We start from the raw sequence: 17,404 nt of genomic DNA on the forward strand, positions 1-17,404 counted from the left end.
TCTGATGTATCTGAAGAACCCAAGTATGCAAGAAACAGCAATAGAAATCTTAAATTTAGGGCGAATTGGATTTAGTGATTTCTGTTTTTTTTTGGTACCATTACTGTGGCTTGTACTTAGGGCCTGGGTGTTGTCCCTTTGCTTTTCTGCTCAAAGCTGGTGCTCTACCACCCACTTGAGCAATAGCTCCATTTCTGGCTTTTTGGTAGTTAATCGGGGAGAGTCTCCTAGACTAGTCTTCTATCTAGGTTGGCTTTGAACCGTGATCCTCAGACCTCAGCCTCTTGAGCAGCTAGGATTACAGATGTGAGCCACGGTACCCAGTCAGATTTACAGTTTCTGGAAGTAACTTACTCCAACCATCTATAATCTTAAATTTTGTAACGAATTCAAAAGAAAGCAGATATTGGGGAAGTTAGAAAACAACACAGTGTACTAGTTCTGCCACTTATTTGTGATTGACAACTGGACCAGGCAATTAGCTCCTGGAATTTCAGTACCATGAGAATAATTTGGTTTTTAAATAACACTGTTTCATGTAAATATATTTTGTGTATTTCAAATGAACATTATGTGTCATTATGGTTGGCAATGACAAAAATATCAACGTTAAAAGTTGACTCAGTCTTCTAAGATTGACTTGGAGAACCAAGTACAAGCACATAAAAATCTCCTCACTGAAAAACATTTTTACAAGGACGCAAAGATTAATGGTCTCAATTTTCAAGTGAACAAGCCTAAAAGCTAAAGAGAAGGAAATCTCCAATGAATATTCTCCTTTCTCTCTTATTTGCAACATCTCTGTTGGGTTATTCATCTCAGCATGTGTTAAAATCTCTCCCACTTATAGGAAAAAAAATGTTCCACGACCATTATTCCTTAATTAACATTTCATTCTTTCACTGGCTAACTCTTGGATGACTTTCCATTTCTTACCTAATTTCTTATATCTTCCACTAAAAATGGTTTCTCCAAGGTCATTGATGACTCTTCAATTACTAACTCCAGCAGACTGAAGTTCTCATCCTCTTCAACTTTTGTTGACTCAACTGTTGCCTTGTTTCAATTACCTATTGATGTGTAAAGCACCCTCCCATTCTTATAGCTTAAGATTACAATGAAATTTTTCTAAAGGTTTTATGGGCTCAAAATTCAAATAGTGCCCAAGTAGGTGGTTTGGCTGTTCTACTTTTTTTTTTTTTCACTTTGACTCACAATGAAAGATACGTTTCACACTGTGGTCCAAGTTATCAATACATACTGATAAAATGTGAAACAAATGTTTATATATATCTATCACAATATACTTATTTTATGTCTTTAAAAATACTGTTTTAGCATTCACAAACACATGCTTTCTTTCTCAGGGGAGGATCATACTGCCCACACTGATCAGTCTCAGACTTGGTCATGTGACTTGCTCTGTTCAATGAAATGTGAGTGGCCAGCGTTACTTCCAAGAAAGATTTTAAAATGCAGTTTTTGGTTCACTACTTCCTTTCTCTTCTCTGCCACAAGAATATTCCAGATAGAGGCTACTTGTTGAAGCTCCTGAACATTGTCTCTGTGTCATAGCCTATATCCATAAACAATTCACTGTTGTAATACACTGAATGATGCAGGATCCATTCATGAACTTATGGCAACAGTTTGAAAAATTACTGTGCTTTCTCTTTCTTTGTTTTTATTGTTCTTTACACAAAATGAAGCTCCTTAATATGTACATATCTATGATACTTTCTTTTCTCTAACAATCTCCACCAGCAATTTTATCCTATACATTGTCTTCATCATTTCTCATCTGGATTGTCAACTTGTCTATCAGCTGGTTGCCTTTCATTCTTTCTCTTCCCATTAGATCCCTTTGTACAGTCTCTTATACTAACACCTCACTCTACAATACAAACAGAACCAAGGTACTTTCCTCTTCTTACTTGTAAAAAAAAAAGATGGGTCTAGACTGCCTCTAAGGCCTACATCATTTCTAAGATCTAGGAGTCTAAAAACAATTTAATTTATTATTACAAGTCATGGCAATAATAACTTAGTCTCCAATTAACTAATTTCTTTTAAAATGCCTCATTCTGGACACTACTATTAAAATGATGTATTTCTACAGTTCTGTGTATCAAAGCCGCTTAAAAAAGAAAAAAAATACATGTACAATATAGTTTTAGCAGAGGCAATTATTCTTCAGTGTACTGAAATGTAGGTCATATAATCCATCTGACATATACAATGTCATTTATAACAATTTAAGATCCAAGTTGCTTATAATTAGTTATAAAAATATTGCAAAGAACTGAACCAAACTGAAAAGCCCAACAAACCAGCTACCAAACTACAAATATGTCTTCAAAATCTTATGGGATTCAAAAATTCCAGTAAAAATAACAGACAAGATGGAAACACAAGTTTCTTATTATCACACTTCATATGTTATAAAACATAACAGTGAACTTATTTTTGGCAAAATGATTAAGGATTGCAACACTCTCGCTTATACAAACTTACTTGATTGTCAAATGCATCTTAAATGGAGTGTGTCATGCTAACTTAAGGCATACAGGCCTTGGTTTGTATTAGAGTGGCCCAGAGACACTGACATTTCAACACTTCAACAGGAATAACACCATCAATATTAACTGGCACAGGTGTTTAACGGGAGGGGAGTAAGTGGGGGAGAATTTCAACAGTGTATTTAATTGAAACCAGATAAAGCTTTTGAATAATGGAAAAAAAAAACCATACGAATGTCTCTCTCCCTGAAAAAGGTGTCCTTTAGGGACAATTTATCACATACATTTTCTTAGCATCCACTTTTCTTTAAGAAGATAAAACATAATTTCACAAGTTTCTTTGAAAACTCTCTAAGTAATCACAGTATGAGTTATATCTCACAAATAAGACTAGGTTAAGCTCATATTTCATCTCCCCTGTCCCTTTCACTACTGTTAATATTTTTCTTTTTCCTTTTTCACACTGAGGATTGAACCCAGGGTTTCACACATGCTAAGCATGTGCTCTAACTCTAAGCTACACCCCAGCTTCTTTTACTATCATTCTTGCAAAGATAAGTTATAAAGCTGAAGAAGCTATAAGAAGACATATTAACCTTAAGATGACTCACACTGCTTTCCTAACAGACATTGTGAATATAATCCTGAAAAGAGAGAGGGGTTCAAAACAACATAAAGGATGCAACACTGATCAAGATATATTTTTAAACATATATTTATAAACATATTGAATTGAAATCCCTTTGTATAACTACTTGAAGGTATTTAAAAAATAAAATAAAAACAAATACATTGAACAACTGTTTTCAAATACACACAAGAGAAACTACACATTACATACAGAATAGATTTGGAGCAAACAAAACACAAAAGTACACACTGATGATTAAGTTAATAACTGTGATGAGCTAAAAATGAGTATTTTTCCTTATGCTTACAGAAAATACTATTATATTTCAAATATGCAAGTATCCTTTTTTATGTTACAATTTTTTGAAAATACCTGTAACAATAAAAGTTATAATTTATATCAGCTTGCTGTATACTTAACAGAACTGTCATTGCCTACATTAGAAAATAATTATTTTAACTTATATACTACTATTATCACATGATTGACTATATACCACTCAAATGACATGGGAGCTACACAGTGGTGAGTAGGCAGCTTTGACATGGCTCCCAATGCTCTTTACCTCCTAGAAATCATGCTTTTGTGTAATTCCTTCTCCTTGAGGGTGAGCTTCATAAAGTGTTCTGATTCTAATGCAAACAATACAAAAAAAGTGATGTGATGTCACTTCAGCAATTAAGTTATAGCCTGTGACTTTCATCTTGCCAAAGTATTCTCCTTGGCAGTTCTACCAAAGTTGCTCAGATGCAGCAGCCAGAGGCTGACCTGTTATGGAGGATGGATACAACTCAACTGTCAGTGATGAACTAAGGCCTGAATCCAAGTACTCTTGGAACTAAATCCTGCCAACAAACCATGTGAGGACTTTGGAAGCAGACCCACATCACTTCAAGTCTTTGATGAGACTGCAAGTGTGGAAGATACCTTGATTAGTATCCTGTGAAAGACCTTGTAGTAGGGGACCCAGATAATCTGTGTGAGATTTCTGATAAGCAACTGAGAAATTAAATTTGTTTCATTTTATGTTGCTAAAGTTAGGACAACCAGACAGAGAAGAGTAGATAACCAATACAGTTGTTAATCAGTAGTTAGCATAAAAACTGGGTCATTGGGCTGGGAAGATAGCTCAGTGGTAGAGCGCTTGCCTTGCATGCCTGAGGCCCTGGGTTCAATTCCTCAGCACCACATAAGCAGAAAAAGCCGGAAGTGGCGCTGTGGCTCAAGTGGTAGAGCGCTAGCCTTGAGCTGAAGAGCTGAGGAACAGTGCCCAGGCCCAGAGTTCAGGCCCCATGACCGGACCCCCCAAAAAAACAACAAAAAAAAAACTGGGTCATTGATTCCAGTGTCATTTCCATAACAACTTATTTAGAACTTTTCAGTTCCAGGTGCTATTCTTAATACTTTATATAATCCCTCACAAAAATCTTTTGAAGAACGTATAGTTATTCTCAGTTTGCAGATGGGGAAACTAAGGTAGGAGCTCAAAAATCTGTTCAAGGTTGCACAGATACAAATTGACAGGAAGTTGCTGAATACAGGTCACTGGCTAAAGCCAACAGTCATACCAACTATGCAGGCAGAACTGCTAGCAGATAGGGCTGAACACTGTATAGATGATAACCAAGTATACAGGACTAGTGCAGATTAAGGAAATAGACAAAATTATAAACTAACTAAAGTTAAGAAGGTTAACTAAAGGTTAAAAGCAAAAATAAGTCCTGTTTTCTGATTAAAATGTCTTACTTAGGAGAAAGATACAATAGAGTAGAAGCAATAATACAATGAATAGAGTGCCATCTTAAATTTGCCAAATTCACACTTAGGAATGAAAAAGGTATTTTTTATATCCTATAAGAGAAAAGTTAAAAAATCTTCACTGATATTAAAAACCACAGCCAAGAGACTTCAACTGTATTTTTTTTCCAAGGGCTATTATGAATAAGTGAATGTGTCAAGCTGGCTGGAAGTGGAACAAATTTTTAGTGGAGCATCCAAGATGCTAGTGGAGGTATGTCCTCATATGGAGTAAAGAGTCAAGTGAAAGGATCGTTTCCCTCTTGTCTTCAGGTCATTAGAATCAACTTCATTCCTCTCATCTAGTATTTATACAAGATAGTAGATATCACAACCAATGGTTAGTCTGATTTCTCCAGAAGACTCCAGGGCCTTTTAGCTGTAAGATTTATCTGGAAACTCCTCAGAACAAAGTACAGTACCTATACATGGAAATGCTTAATATGTCTGAACAAAGAAACGAATTATTTTGTGAACTGTTTCTACTCAGTGGATCTTTCTAATGGTATGTGCTAGTGAAAGTAGTTTCTTATAGTTCCTTTCCTTTTCTGAGCACTTTAAACCAATCTTTGTGACTCCAGTACCTCACTTAATATCTGGTATTCCATTTCCCAAGATGTATTTGTGTGGGGGCTAAGGATGTAGCCCAGGGGTGGAGTGTTTGCCTAGCATGAACAAGGCACTAGGTAAATTCTTAGTACTAAAAAAAAAGAAAAAAATATGTGGATGAAAAAAATGAGTGTATACTCATAAAGGTTGCTAAGCTATAGGTCATTTATAACTACTAAAAATCTATTATTCCATTAAGGGCAGATGTTTGTCTGCTATTAACAAAGACAGCAATACCTTTTTTTGCTTCATGAATATTGGTATAAAATACTTTCCTAATATATGCAGATTCCTTTTTTGTCTTGACTGTTCCTAAATACTCCTTCATAAATGATAGCAAGTTAAAGATAACATCAGAGCCAGAAAATCCTGATTCAAAGATATTGATGTAGAATATTCCATTCCCTCCCCCCCTGAGCATTATTCTTTGAAACATTATAGAAATTTCACAAACATATACTCACATGGATCCATAGTAATAGGGAGGTAAGGATACAAGAAGCCACCAAGTATCCTTGCCTTTTTTCTATTTCTCCTTAACCAAGAGACAAAAGAACAAGAAAAGCTGAGGAGAATTTGTGCACAACATAGCCAAGGAACTGCAGTCACTTCTCAGGCATACTTACTGGGAGCTCAGGGGCTTGCTTCAAGATCTGAAGAGCAAGATAGCAGCCTACTGAATGGCCAATGAGCATAAGTTTCATTTCCTTTGGCACATGAGTTTTCAGAAAAGCCAGTTTGTGTTCTGTTTGGCCATTCAACCCATAGACATCCTTAATTTCTTGAGCACTTGGATCTAAAAGCAAATATATAAGCATACTTTCACTCAAAAACTGTAAGTATCCACTAAGCTGCAAAGTAATTTTTTTTTAAAGAAAGCACAGGCAGGAGTAACTATTAATAAAAAGTCTATAGTGTATTTAGTTACAGTATTAGACACTCAAATTATGTCAACCAATACTCATCATCATTTTCATATCATAGTGAAAAATCTCAACACTTACAGACTCATAACAGGCTGACAGTTAATTCAAATACAGATCTCTTTGTTCTCAAAGCCCACAAACTTTGAACTGTCCCATGAATAACAGTTAGCTTAAATCAGGGTTCTCAAACTTAGAAAGGGAACCAATCCCCCAGAAGGCTTATTAAGAGATTTCTACGCTATACCACAAGTTTCTTACTTGGTAGATTTGGGTTGGGGCCCAAGGATTTTTATCACCAAATTTTCAGGAGATGTTGATAGGTCAGGTCTCAGGACCACACATTGAGAACCACTGGCTTGAACTAATTCATGTTATTAATAGACAATTAAGAAAAATGGCATAGTTTCATTAATTTAAATAAGCTGCTCATTTCTTTAAAGACCTCAGACTTAAAGACTTCAGTTAAAATGTAAACTGTTCTTTTTAACTAGCACAGTCTTGACCTGTGATAGTCTTCCTTTCTGTCAAAACTCTTTGCTAGGTTCTTCAATATTGAATTAAAAATGCCCCTTGCCTACAAGGAGATCACAGTAGAGTAAGAAAAAACATAGATAAAAACAATTATGAGACCCTGAAGTAAGTATCTCAAGAACTTACTTGGACAAAGATCAAAGTTTTATTGGATCAGGGTTAAAAAAAAGGCAGTACTCCTCTGTATTCATAAACATAAAAACTGATGTACCTTTCTCTACGTTAGCCAAGACACGTAACTAAATTTACTAAACTTACTGTATGCATATACATATATGTAATGTTTACATACAAACTGAATATAAATGTGTAAGTTTAGCTATCTATTTTCATATAAACTGTATTTACAATTCCTCTATGACCACAGGTCTGATAAGACTAGATATTAGCTATCTGAGCCTTTAGCTAAGCCTGAATCTGCAGATGGTAACTTCACATCTCACAGGAGAATTTTCTTGGTTACTGAGCTCTTCCATCTTGCCCCTACTATTGCTCCAAAGTGACATGTTACTAATGATTTTAATTAAACAATTTACATAATAAAGAAGCTGAAAACAGAACATCATATTTGTAAGAGTGCTTTGAGCAGAACAAGTGAATTGTTTACTCTTTAGATGTCTTGGGATTTTTGTTTGTTTTTTGTTTTGGTGCTAGTCCTGTGGCTTGAAGTCAGGCCTAAGCACTGACTCTGAGCTTTTTTGTTCAAGTCTAGTGCACTACCACCTGAGCAATTGCTACACTTCTGGCTTTCTGGTGGTTAATTGGAGATAAAAGTCTCACAGGCTTTCCTACTGAGCTAACTTTGAACCATGATCCTTAGAGCTCAGCCTCCTGAGTAGCTAGGATTATAGGAGTGAGCCACTGGTATCTGATGTTTAGATAATTAAAAAAATACAATAATATTGTATTATTCATCGTACATATATAACTAAAAATACAGAAACAGCCAGAAGTGATTTACTCCAAATTCATGATGGAACTGGAGACAGGATACAAAAAGAACTCTCTGTATTATCTCATATATTTTATTAATAAAAATGTCAAAATAATTATGGCACTGTTAACAGTCAATTGTATATAATTGAAATTGGATTGTTATACTAAAATGATAAAAAATGCTTTGATATGTTTTCCCAAGACATTTTACCCCTATTTTATAGGTAAAATTACTATTCACATCATTATTACTCAAATGGGAGACAGGGGCCCCAAGAGACTTTTTGGGTTCAAGCTAAATAATGATCAGTAAAATAGGTAGATGATAACTGTGGTCTTTAATTCTTTATGTTTAATTTACTGGTCCAAAAGTCTCCTTACACAACTCTCCCCAGAGATTACTAAGCTAACATGAAAGTACATTCTCATCTGGACCCAGAACCTTAAGTGTTTGGTTTGCTTCCTGAATCTTAACATTGGCATAATTCTGCTAGCTCTAAAAGTATGATAGACATTCTACTCAAAACTTCTATTTTACTTAAAAACAAAAAAGGTAACCTGTTAACTCCAATTACATATCTTATAAATTAATATTCAATTAATATTCTCCAAACAGATGGTAATATAAAGGATCATCAAACTATGCTTTCCACTAACACAAATGATCTGCTAAGGACTCCAAGAAGAGAAATGAGGAGCATGGGAGAGATTCAGCAGGAACAGCAAACTGACTTAGCAAACGACAAAAGACACTAAGAGTGTGAGCTATTTTGAAGACAGCCATAAACACTGTGGGTATCTGTGGTTATTGGGAGACATGGAGCAGAAAGGTCAGAAAATAAGACTGTCACTCGTCAGGTAGGATGCATGCCATCACACTGAGGGATCCAGAAGATCTCCAAGGCACAGCATGGTCTGCTCTGTGGTACAGGGAGGAACTGTCATTCTGACACTTCCTAGTACAATAAAGATTACTAAATACAACCAGAAAGAGGAATTTGGGTTTAAAAATGTAATTCATAGACACTGGCTACTTCAAACAGAAAAAGAATTTATTTAGAAGATATTGAGCTTTACAAGTATTCATGGAACATTCAACAAGACAGGACATACACTGGACCACAAAAAGAAGACTAACAAATTTAAAAGACTTGAAGTCTTTAAGTGTATTTTTCTCCAACAATAATGAAAATAAACTAGAAAGCAATAATAGGAAAGAGGAAAACTTGCAAAAAATCAGATATGACTAATATTCTTTTAAATAACTCATAGGGCAAAGACAAGATCTCAAGAGAAATAAAAGATAATAACGTATCAAAATCTGTGAGACACAGCGGAAGTAGTGAAGAAAATTTATAGTACTAAATAAATGCATTGTAAAAGAAGAAAACTCTGCTACCAACAATCTAAGCTCTCACTTTAAGACCTAGTAAAAGGAGAGTAATATGTAGGCTCAATACTCCCTATCCAAAATGCTTGGGAACAGAAGCTTTTAAGGGTTCTGATTTTCTCCCCCTGTGGATTTTGGAATGTTTACATAGACTTTACCAGATGAGAATCTCTCATGTAAAAATCTGAAAACTGAACAACTCCTTAGTCCTTCCTCTCCTCTCTTCTCTGGGGTTCTAATAATGTGATGGACTCCTAGTTTCTTTTCTAGCTCTGCCTTTTGGGTTTTGCTTCTTTTCATCTAGAACCTTGTTTTCATGTCTAGTGACCATGGGTCCTGAGATTTGCCTGTTTGCGTCTTCTTGCCTTGGGCTCACCTGTCATTCCATCTTTCTCTATTTCCCCTGCCAGGCCCTATCTTGGCAAGAAAAAGCTCTACCAGTTTCACTCTCTTCCTTTCTATTACCAGGGCCACATGGAAGTAGCTTCCAAATCCATGGTTAGCTGCAAGATTGTACAAATTTTGAGGGGTAAAAATTAAACAAGTATGATTTCTAGCTTCATATATATACTTGGTGCTGGTAATGGGACTTCAGTTGAAGGCCTGGGCACTGTCCTTTACTTAGCTTTTACACTCAAAGCTAGTGCTCTACCACTTGAGCCACAGCTCTACTTTTGGCTTTTCAGTGGTTATATGGCTGGTTTTTGAACCGTTGTGATCCTTAGATCTCAGCCTCTTGCGTAGACAGGATTACAGGCGTGGGCAGCTGGAACATGGCCTATTTTATACTTTTCGAACAAATGACCAGAATAATTGACAATAAATTTGCCATCAAGGAAGATTATTTTGGTAAATCAAAGCCATAAAACAATATATGCTTCTATGGGGCTGGGAAGTTGGCTCAGTGGTAGAGCGCTTGCCTTGCATGCCTGAGGCCCTGGGTTCAATTCCTCAGCACCACATAAGCAAAAAGAAAAAAGCCAGAAGTGGTGCTGTGGCTCAAGTGGTAGAGCGCTAGCCTTGAGCTGAAGAGCTGAGGGACAGCGCCCAGGCCCAGAGTTCAGGCTCCACGACCGGACCAAAAAAAAAACAAAAAAAAAACAAAAAAACAATATATGCTTCTAATTAGTCAAGTTTTCCTTTTGCTTTTTTTCTTGAAACATTTTTTTTCTGTCACTGGTGAACTTCTGTCCTCTGAATTATTTTCACATTTTTGATTGTCATAATGTAGTGCAACTAAAATGTTATTTCAGCTATTTATAATCTTAACATATGTCAATACAAAGCAAAACATATGGTCAACATTTGATGTATTGTTACAGCTTTCTCTCAATAATTACATGCTTTTTCACACTATTTTGCATGCCAGAAAACTAGACCTTAGGACAATAATCTTCAATGGTGAAAAATACATCTGCTCTGCCTACACAAAGCCATCTACTATAGCATACATCTGTCAGCATAACCTCCAATATATGGGACAGGTGAACTTAGAACTGTTCTGGTTGAATGAGGAAGTAATAAGGCTGAGGGTCCAGCTTATCCTTCACAGAACTTTTGAGGCTACTCAAAATAAATATGGAGATCAGTATCCTAAAAGATGGCATTTCTATTCCTCTTTCATTCTAATGCAGCACCACACATAAACTAGTTGATTGTCCATAAGTCCTTGCTAATGACAAGTTAACCTTTTCTTTAGAAACCACAGCTGCTACTGGCGCTGTGGGGGCCCTTAAGGAGAATGCCTCTAGATGGCACTGTTTTCATTAGGGAGCAAAGAACCCAGGCTCTAATTACTCTTATTAACTCAAGAACATACTCAAGATCACCTCAAAAGGTAGCAAGCATACTTAAGTAGTTACAAGAACTTTAAAATAATTCGTAGAAATTCAGACACACAACAGATACTTTTTTTTTTTTTTTATAAAAACAACAGATGCTTTTTACCGGTTTTGTTCACTTGTGTTAAGTTGGGAAGATCTAGGGCAAATGGCTCTGAAAATGTGATCCCAGGACTGACAATGTGAACATTACTTGGGTACTTGTTGGACAATTCTGTTTCCATCACAGATCTATTGAATCAATAACTCACAGGGTGACCTTTTATGTCTCAATAAATCACCTAGGAGAATCCTGAGGCATACTAAGGTTTGAGAACCACTGATCTATAGGGTGTTTTTCCAAGTCTGTTTTAAGTTGCTATTTAGACTCTGCTGATTCTTTTCTGTCTTTGCATGTGCAGATAGCTACTGTGATTGCTGATGTTGTGCTAAATGAGAAACGGTCTCTTCAGTAGATAGCCTTTCTCATCCAGGTAATACTGTAGGAATAAGACATGCTAGCTACTCAACATTAAGAAGTTTAAGCAAATAAAAAGAAGAGAAATTCACTTTCACTGGGTATCTTGCTTCACTCCTATTACTTCCCAGTTCCTATGGCCTTGAATTATCTCTTCTTTTGCCAGAGTTCTGACAACAGGCCAGTACAGCTGGCAGTGTTTGGAACTCTGTAAGAGTTCTATCACTGAGCTGTCTATCCCCGGTTAAGAAGAATTCTTTTAGTCCCTATTTTGCAAGCACAGCATAAGACTGAACAACCAATCATATAAATTTCCTGATGAAAGAAATACTATGATACCTTTAAGAGTATTTCACAGCAGTGCATCTAATATATTTAATTGATTTTCAATAATAATTTAATATGATTAATGTTGAAATAGGTATTTTTAATCAAAGCAATACAACATGTATATTCGGTTTTACTTCACTATCCCTTTTAAAATCTTTTACAGGTAGGTAATAAAAATTCATTTTTTCAAAATGCACCCTGACTTACATAGAAAGCATTTTATTGTGAATTTTCACTGCTGCGATATAGGAGAGCAATTAACTTTTGTATATTAACCTTGCATCACTTTCTAATTCCAAGAGATTTTGTTGATGGTGCTTTGGAATATCCTATGTAGACAATTTCCCATGTTGTTGGTGAGCTTGCTAATCTTTTTTTTTTTTTTTTGGGTCCGGTCGTGGGGCCTGAACTCTGGGCCTGGGCGCTGTCCCTCAGCTCTTCAGCTCAAGGCTAGTGCTCTACCACTTGAGCCACAGCGCCACTTCCGGCTTTTTTCTTTTTGCTTATGTGGTGCTGAGGAATGGAACCCAGGGCCTCGAGCATGCAAGGCAAGTGCTCTGCCACTGAGCCACCTTCCCAGCCCCTTGCTAATCTTTTTTAAAATATATATATATATATTTTATTGTAAAGATTCTGTACAGACCTTTTATTTCTTCTTTTTGTCTCACAACCTAGGCAGGAATTCCAGTACAATGCTGAATGGGAGTGATGTGAAAGGACATCCTTGACCATACCTTATTTTAGGAGGTAGGCATCTATATTCTCACTGCTATGCATGAATTTAGCTGTGGGCTTTTTTTATTTCTAGTTTGCTGAGGTATTTTTTTCTTTTTCTTTCTGGTCATAAATGTGTTAGTTTGTTAAATGCATTTTCTATAGCAATTGATATTATCATATAATTTTTCCCTCTTTGACATGTTGATGTGATGGGTTGATTACATTATGTTCAAATGTTGAACCAGTCTTGCACACCTGTAATAAATTTTATTTGATTGTGGTATATAATTTGTTCTTTATAATGTTAAGAAGAGGTATTAGTCTACAATTTTCCTTTCTTGTTAGCTATAAATGTTTATCTGATTTTGGTAATAGGATAATGCTGGTTTCATGGCCTGAATTAGGAATTGTTCCTTCTCCTTCTATTTTTCTGGAAGAGATTATAGAGAATTGGTATAATGTTTTCATTATTATTCATTTTTATTTATTTATTTTACTATAAAGGTGATGTATGGGGGGGGCTACAGTTACATAAGTCAGGTAATGAGTGTATTTCTTTTTGAAAAGTGTCACCCCCTTCCTCAATTTCTCCCAGTTTCTTCTTCTCGACCTCCTCCCCTCCAAGTTGTATAGCTCATTTCCAACATAGTATCTAGTGAGCATCACTGGATGTTTTCATTAAATGTTTGATAGAATTCACCAATGAAATCATCTGATCTTGGTACTTTCATATTTAGAAAGTTATTAATTACTGGCACAATTTGTTTTCTTGATTTAAAATCTATTCTCTTAGAAAAACTTCAAAGACAGGATAGTACAGTAGTAACTGTAGTAATCTTACCATAATTAGATCTCTAGAACTTATAATTCAAAGTTTTTACCTATTCTTTAATATATTTCCATTTCTCCTACTCCCTGGCCCGCATAAACCACCACATAACTCTATTTCTCTGAGGCTGACTTTTTAGGATTCCATATACAATAAGTGAGATTATATGTACTTTTTTTTTAGTACTATTTTGAGTTGAATTGCTTATTTCTTTACAGGGATCATAGTAAATGTAGCTGATTTTTTTCCATATTGATTTTGTATATTGCAACATTACTGAATTTATTTCTTTGCTCTAATTTTTGGTGGAGTCTATAGGGATTTCTCTATTATAAGGCTTTGTTATCTGAAAACATATTATTTACCTGTTTAGTTTATCTTAGATGTCTTTTATTTTGCCTAATTGTTCTGAGTAGGATTTTGAGTATTATATCAAATGAGGTAGTGAGAGTGGACACCATGGTCTTATTCCTTTCAGAGGAAGAACTTTCAGTTTTTCACCATTGATTATGTTAACAGTTGGCCTGTCATATATACCATTAATATGTGGAACCACATTCATTCTATACTAAATTTGTGGAAAAGTTTTTATTACAAAGGTGTGCTAAATTTTGTCAGATACCTTTGTCAGATGCATCCTTTGAGAAACTTATAATTTTTTCTTCATCTTGTTTAATGTGGTAATTAATTTGCACATTTTGAAGTATCTCATTTTGAAATTAATCTCATGTATTATTATCTGCTCAAAAACTCATTTTATTACCTGCTCAATCTCTTGTGTCTGAGCAGGTAGTAAAAAGCAAACAGATGTTGTGAAAAAAAATACATTCAGAATAAAAAGGGAATTATTTTACTAAGGCTTAAGATATGCATTTCATCATGCCATTACCACAGGGAAAAATAGCACTAAAAGTACTGGACAGTATTTAGATAATTATTTCAGCCTGAATACAACTTGTCAACTATTGTGCAATGTGTGAAAGACATTGAGAAATAACTGAGAAATTTCATCTCTTTGTGCCAAGGCACTAACTTTTGTTTCATTTAGTGCTGAAAAAGTTTTAAACGTAATTAAAACAAAATACTATAAAATTATGATCTCTTTTTATATTATAGAATACACTTAACTTTTAAAATTTTCTTATTTATACTTTTCTGTGTTGGCTAAATTTTTGTAATAAGAAAATGAACTTTTAATATAAAAATAATAAAGCCAATCCATTTAAAAATAAATAAAATTTACAATGCTATTCACTGAACCTAAAAGATGAGTTAAAAACTAAAGACAAACTAGCTAGAATTAGATAAATTGATACTGGTTATCTAATCCAAGTTAATATTAGATTAATAAATTAATCTTTAGAGGGCATCTAGAAGAGTTCACATAGTTATATTAATTGCCACTAAATCCAAATTCTAAAATGGAAACAAAACATTACATTTGATATGATGGTGAATGCCAAACTCAAGAGTACATAGTTAAACTAAACCATAACACAAACTAGTCTGCTCATTCACAGAATACAGATTTTGTGTATTCAAATATGTTTATCTAAAACAGTCCCCTAAGAAACAGGATCCAAGAGGGAAGTAAAACCACTTCTCTCACCTCAGAAAACAAGGAGAATAACCAAGGACAAAAGATCCTTGAATGTGATGCCTATGGAGAACTGACATTGATATGTTAATTGACATATTTTTTCCCTCTCTTTTTAAAAAAAATTCAGGAGAGTGAACATGTTAGAATCCTAAGTAAAAAGCAGGTAGTCTGCATGTCAACATTAATACTTCTTCCATTTAAAAGCTTTTAGCAGTCTATCATAGTCCTAGCTTTCTCAACTTTCACAATTCCCCTTAAACTAGCCCCTTAAACTGTACCTCCTAACTCTCACTCCTTCTGCCTGTTACACCTCTGCATTCATGTCCACCCCCAAATCCAAAACTACACAAGTTGCAAAACCCACACTAGAGTCTATTATATGCATTTCTGTATATGCTGAAAATCCTACGATCAAATGTAATAGTATTAGAAAATGGAATCTTTACAAGGTAATTATAATTAGATAATTACAAAAACAAAGTCCTCATGATTGGAACTACAAGAGGATTACCATAAGAGGATATAGCTAGGAAAATGCATCTATGAATCAACAATAGGCACTCCTCAACATATAGTAAACGGGCCTGTATCTTTATCTTGTATTTACTCAATTCTAGCTTATGTTTATAAGCTAACTGTCCAAGGAATTCTTCCTTATCAGCCTATACTGACTTATGACATCTGATATTTCACAGTTTCTTCTCACCTACACTGTGGGTTTGTTTATTCTTTAGACTTACATACAATCAGCAGCCCTGAGTATATCATGTCATCATTCCCTGAACATGTATAAGACCATGTATAAGACCACATCTTATACATTTTCTCCACTAGTCCTCCCTATACAACCTTGGGAAAATATATTAATAAATGTATGGTTGATTAGTAACTGGTAAAAAAAGGATTGAGCTATCTAAATCCTGATGACCTTCAGAAGAGTGAAGTCTCTAAAATTCTTAAACATGCTAAAATGTAACAGCATAATGAGCCCTGCAAGCAGGGATTTTCCCTGTCAAACTCTTAATGGTACTCGTAGTATTTCTAGAAATATGAATAGCTATTTATCATAAAGGATAACAGATGTTACCATACCTTCTGAAGGTGAACGAGTCGTTTTGTTTGCAGGGGCCAATACATGTCCAGCATGAGAAATAATCCAAACTGGAAAGCATCTGCCAGTCAAGGAATACAATGCTTTTGCAAATGATATATAAAAGAAAGGGAAACCTGGGTTACCTAAGTAAAGAAACAAAGTTCTCAGATTAACCAATGCAATGAAGTCAGGTAAGGTAAAGTACAGACTAGAATGAAAGGGTTTATCTGTTCTCACTGTCCTCTACAAATCCAGCAACATCTTTCTATATCTTTAAGTCTAGGAATACAATTTCCAGTGGGGAATTTACAAAACAAACAAACAAACAAAAAAAAGCCCTGAGGATGTTTCTGCTCCAATGCCCCCTTCCACACAGTGTATTCATATTCCCTAGGTGGAAATTCAGGTTCTACATGGAGTACCTCTTTCTAAATGCTTAATAGCTGTTTTCCCACACAACAAGATGAAGCACCAGATTGTTCTTCCTTTCAGAAAACTGTTCAGATTTATTTTGTTTATCCAGCAAATAAACTCAATATGCTCTCTAACACTCTTTAACAATATTCTACCTATGAGAATGGACCATAATCTTGATTGACTGTACATGGTGGCATTATTTTTTACTTACCAGTGTCACTTTCTAGATACAGATATTCATGTGAAATATCCTGGTATATTGCCATCTTAGGATTGCATTTACTTACTAATTTAAAGTGTATAATAATATTCCAAATAATAGCATTATTTCAAAATAATAATGCCATTTGTAGATAATAAACACAAGAATATCCAAATGGCTTACTCCTTATTTCTTCCTTGGTTTTCAACACAGACATGGATTGTTGAATATATTGCATTATGATGGGTGAGAAGTTTGTTTGGTTCATATTATTTGATCTATAATCCTTCAGATAGTTTTGCATAGCTTTTCTACTATCCCTCCCCCCAATTACTGGAGGCTTTACTCAATTAAGATTTTAAGGACTTTATCTGCAGAACATTGACTCTAGATTTGTCCTGCTGTCCTACCTCAGCTCGGTGACTACCAACCATATGTAATTAGGCAAGCTATTTAGTCTCTCTGAGTTGCAGTTTCCTGCTGGGGAAAATTGGGGATTATATTTATAACTACCTCACAGGATCTGTGAAATGTACTAATTACCTTAAATAATTCATTAAAGCTCTCACAAAATTTCTG

General features: G+C 35.0%; 1 protein-coding gene across 5 annotated transcripts in view; it reads right to left on the reverse strand.

Moving 5' to 3' along the window:
• Positions 1-17,404, reverse strand: part of Ldah (lipid droplet associated hydrolase) — a 90,489-nt gene that overhangs the window by 58,623 nt on the left and 14,462 nt on the right. For all 5 annotated transcript variants that reach the window (XM_070025067.1, XM_070025065.1, XM_070025066.1 and 2 more), the window contains exons 3-4: positions 16,206-16,349; positions 6,183-6,352 (exon numbers count right to left, since the gene is read on the reverse strand). In XM_070025067.1, the coding sequence (XP_069881168.1) occupies positions 6,183-6,352; positions 16,206-16,349 (314 nt within the window). The remainder of the gene's footprint in view (positions 1-6,182; positions 6,353-16,205; positions 16,350-17,404) is intronic.

This window comes from Dipodomys merriami, unplaced genomic scaffold (assembly GCF_024711535.1).
Source record: "Dipodomys merriami isolate MVZ:Mamm:240054 unplaced genomic scaffold, mDipMer1.0.p SCAF_17, whole genome shotgun sequence".
NCBI lineage: Eukaryota > Metazoa > Chordata > Mammalia > Rodentia > Heteromyidae > Dipodomys > Dipodomys merriami.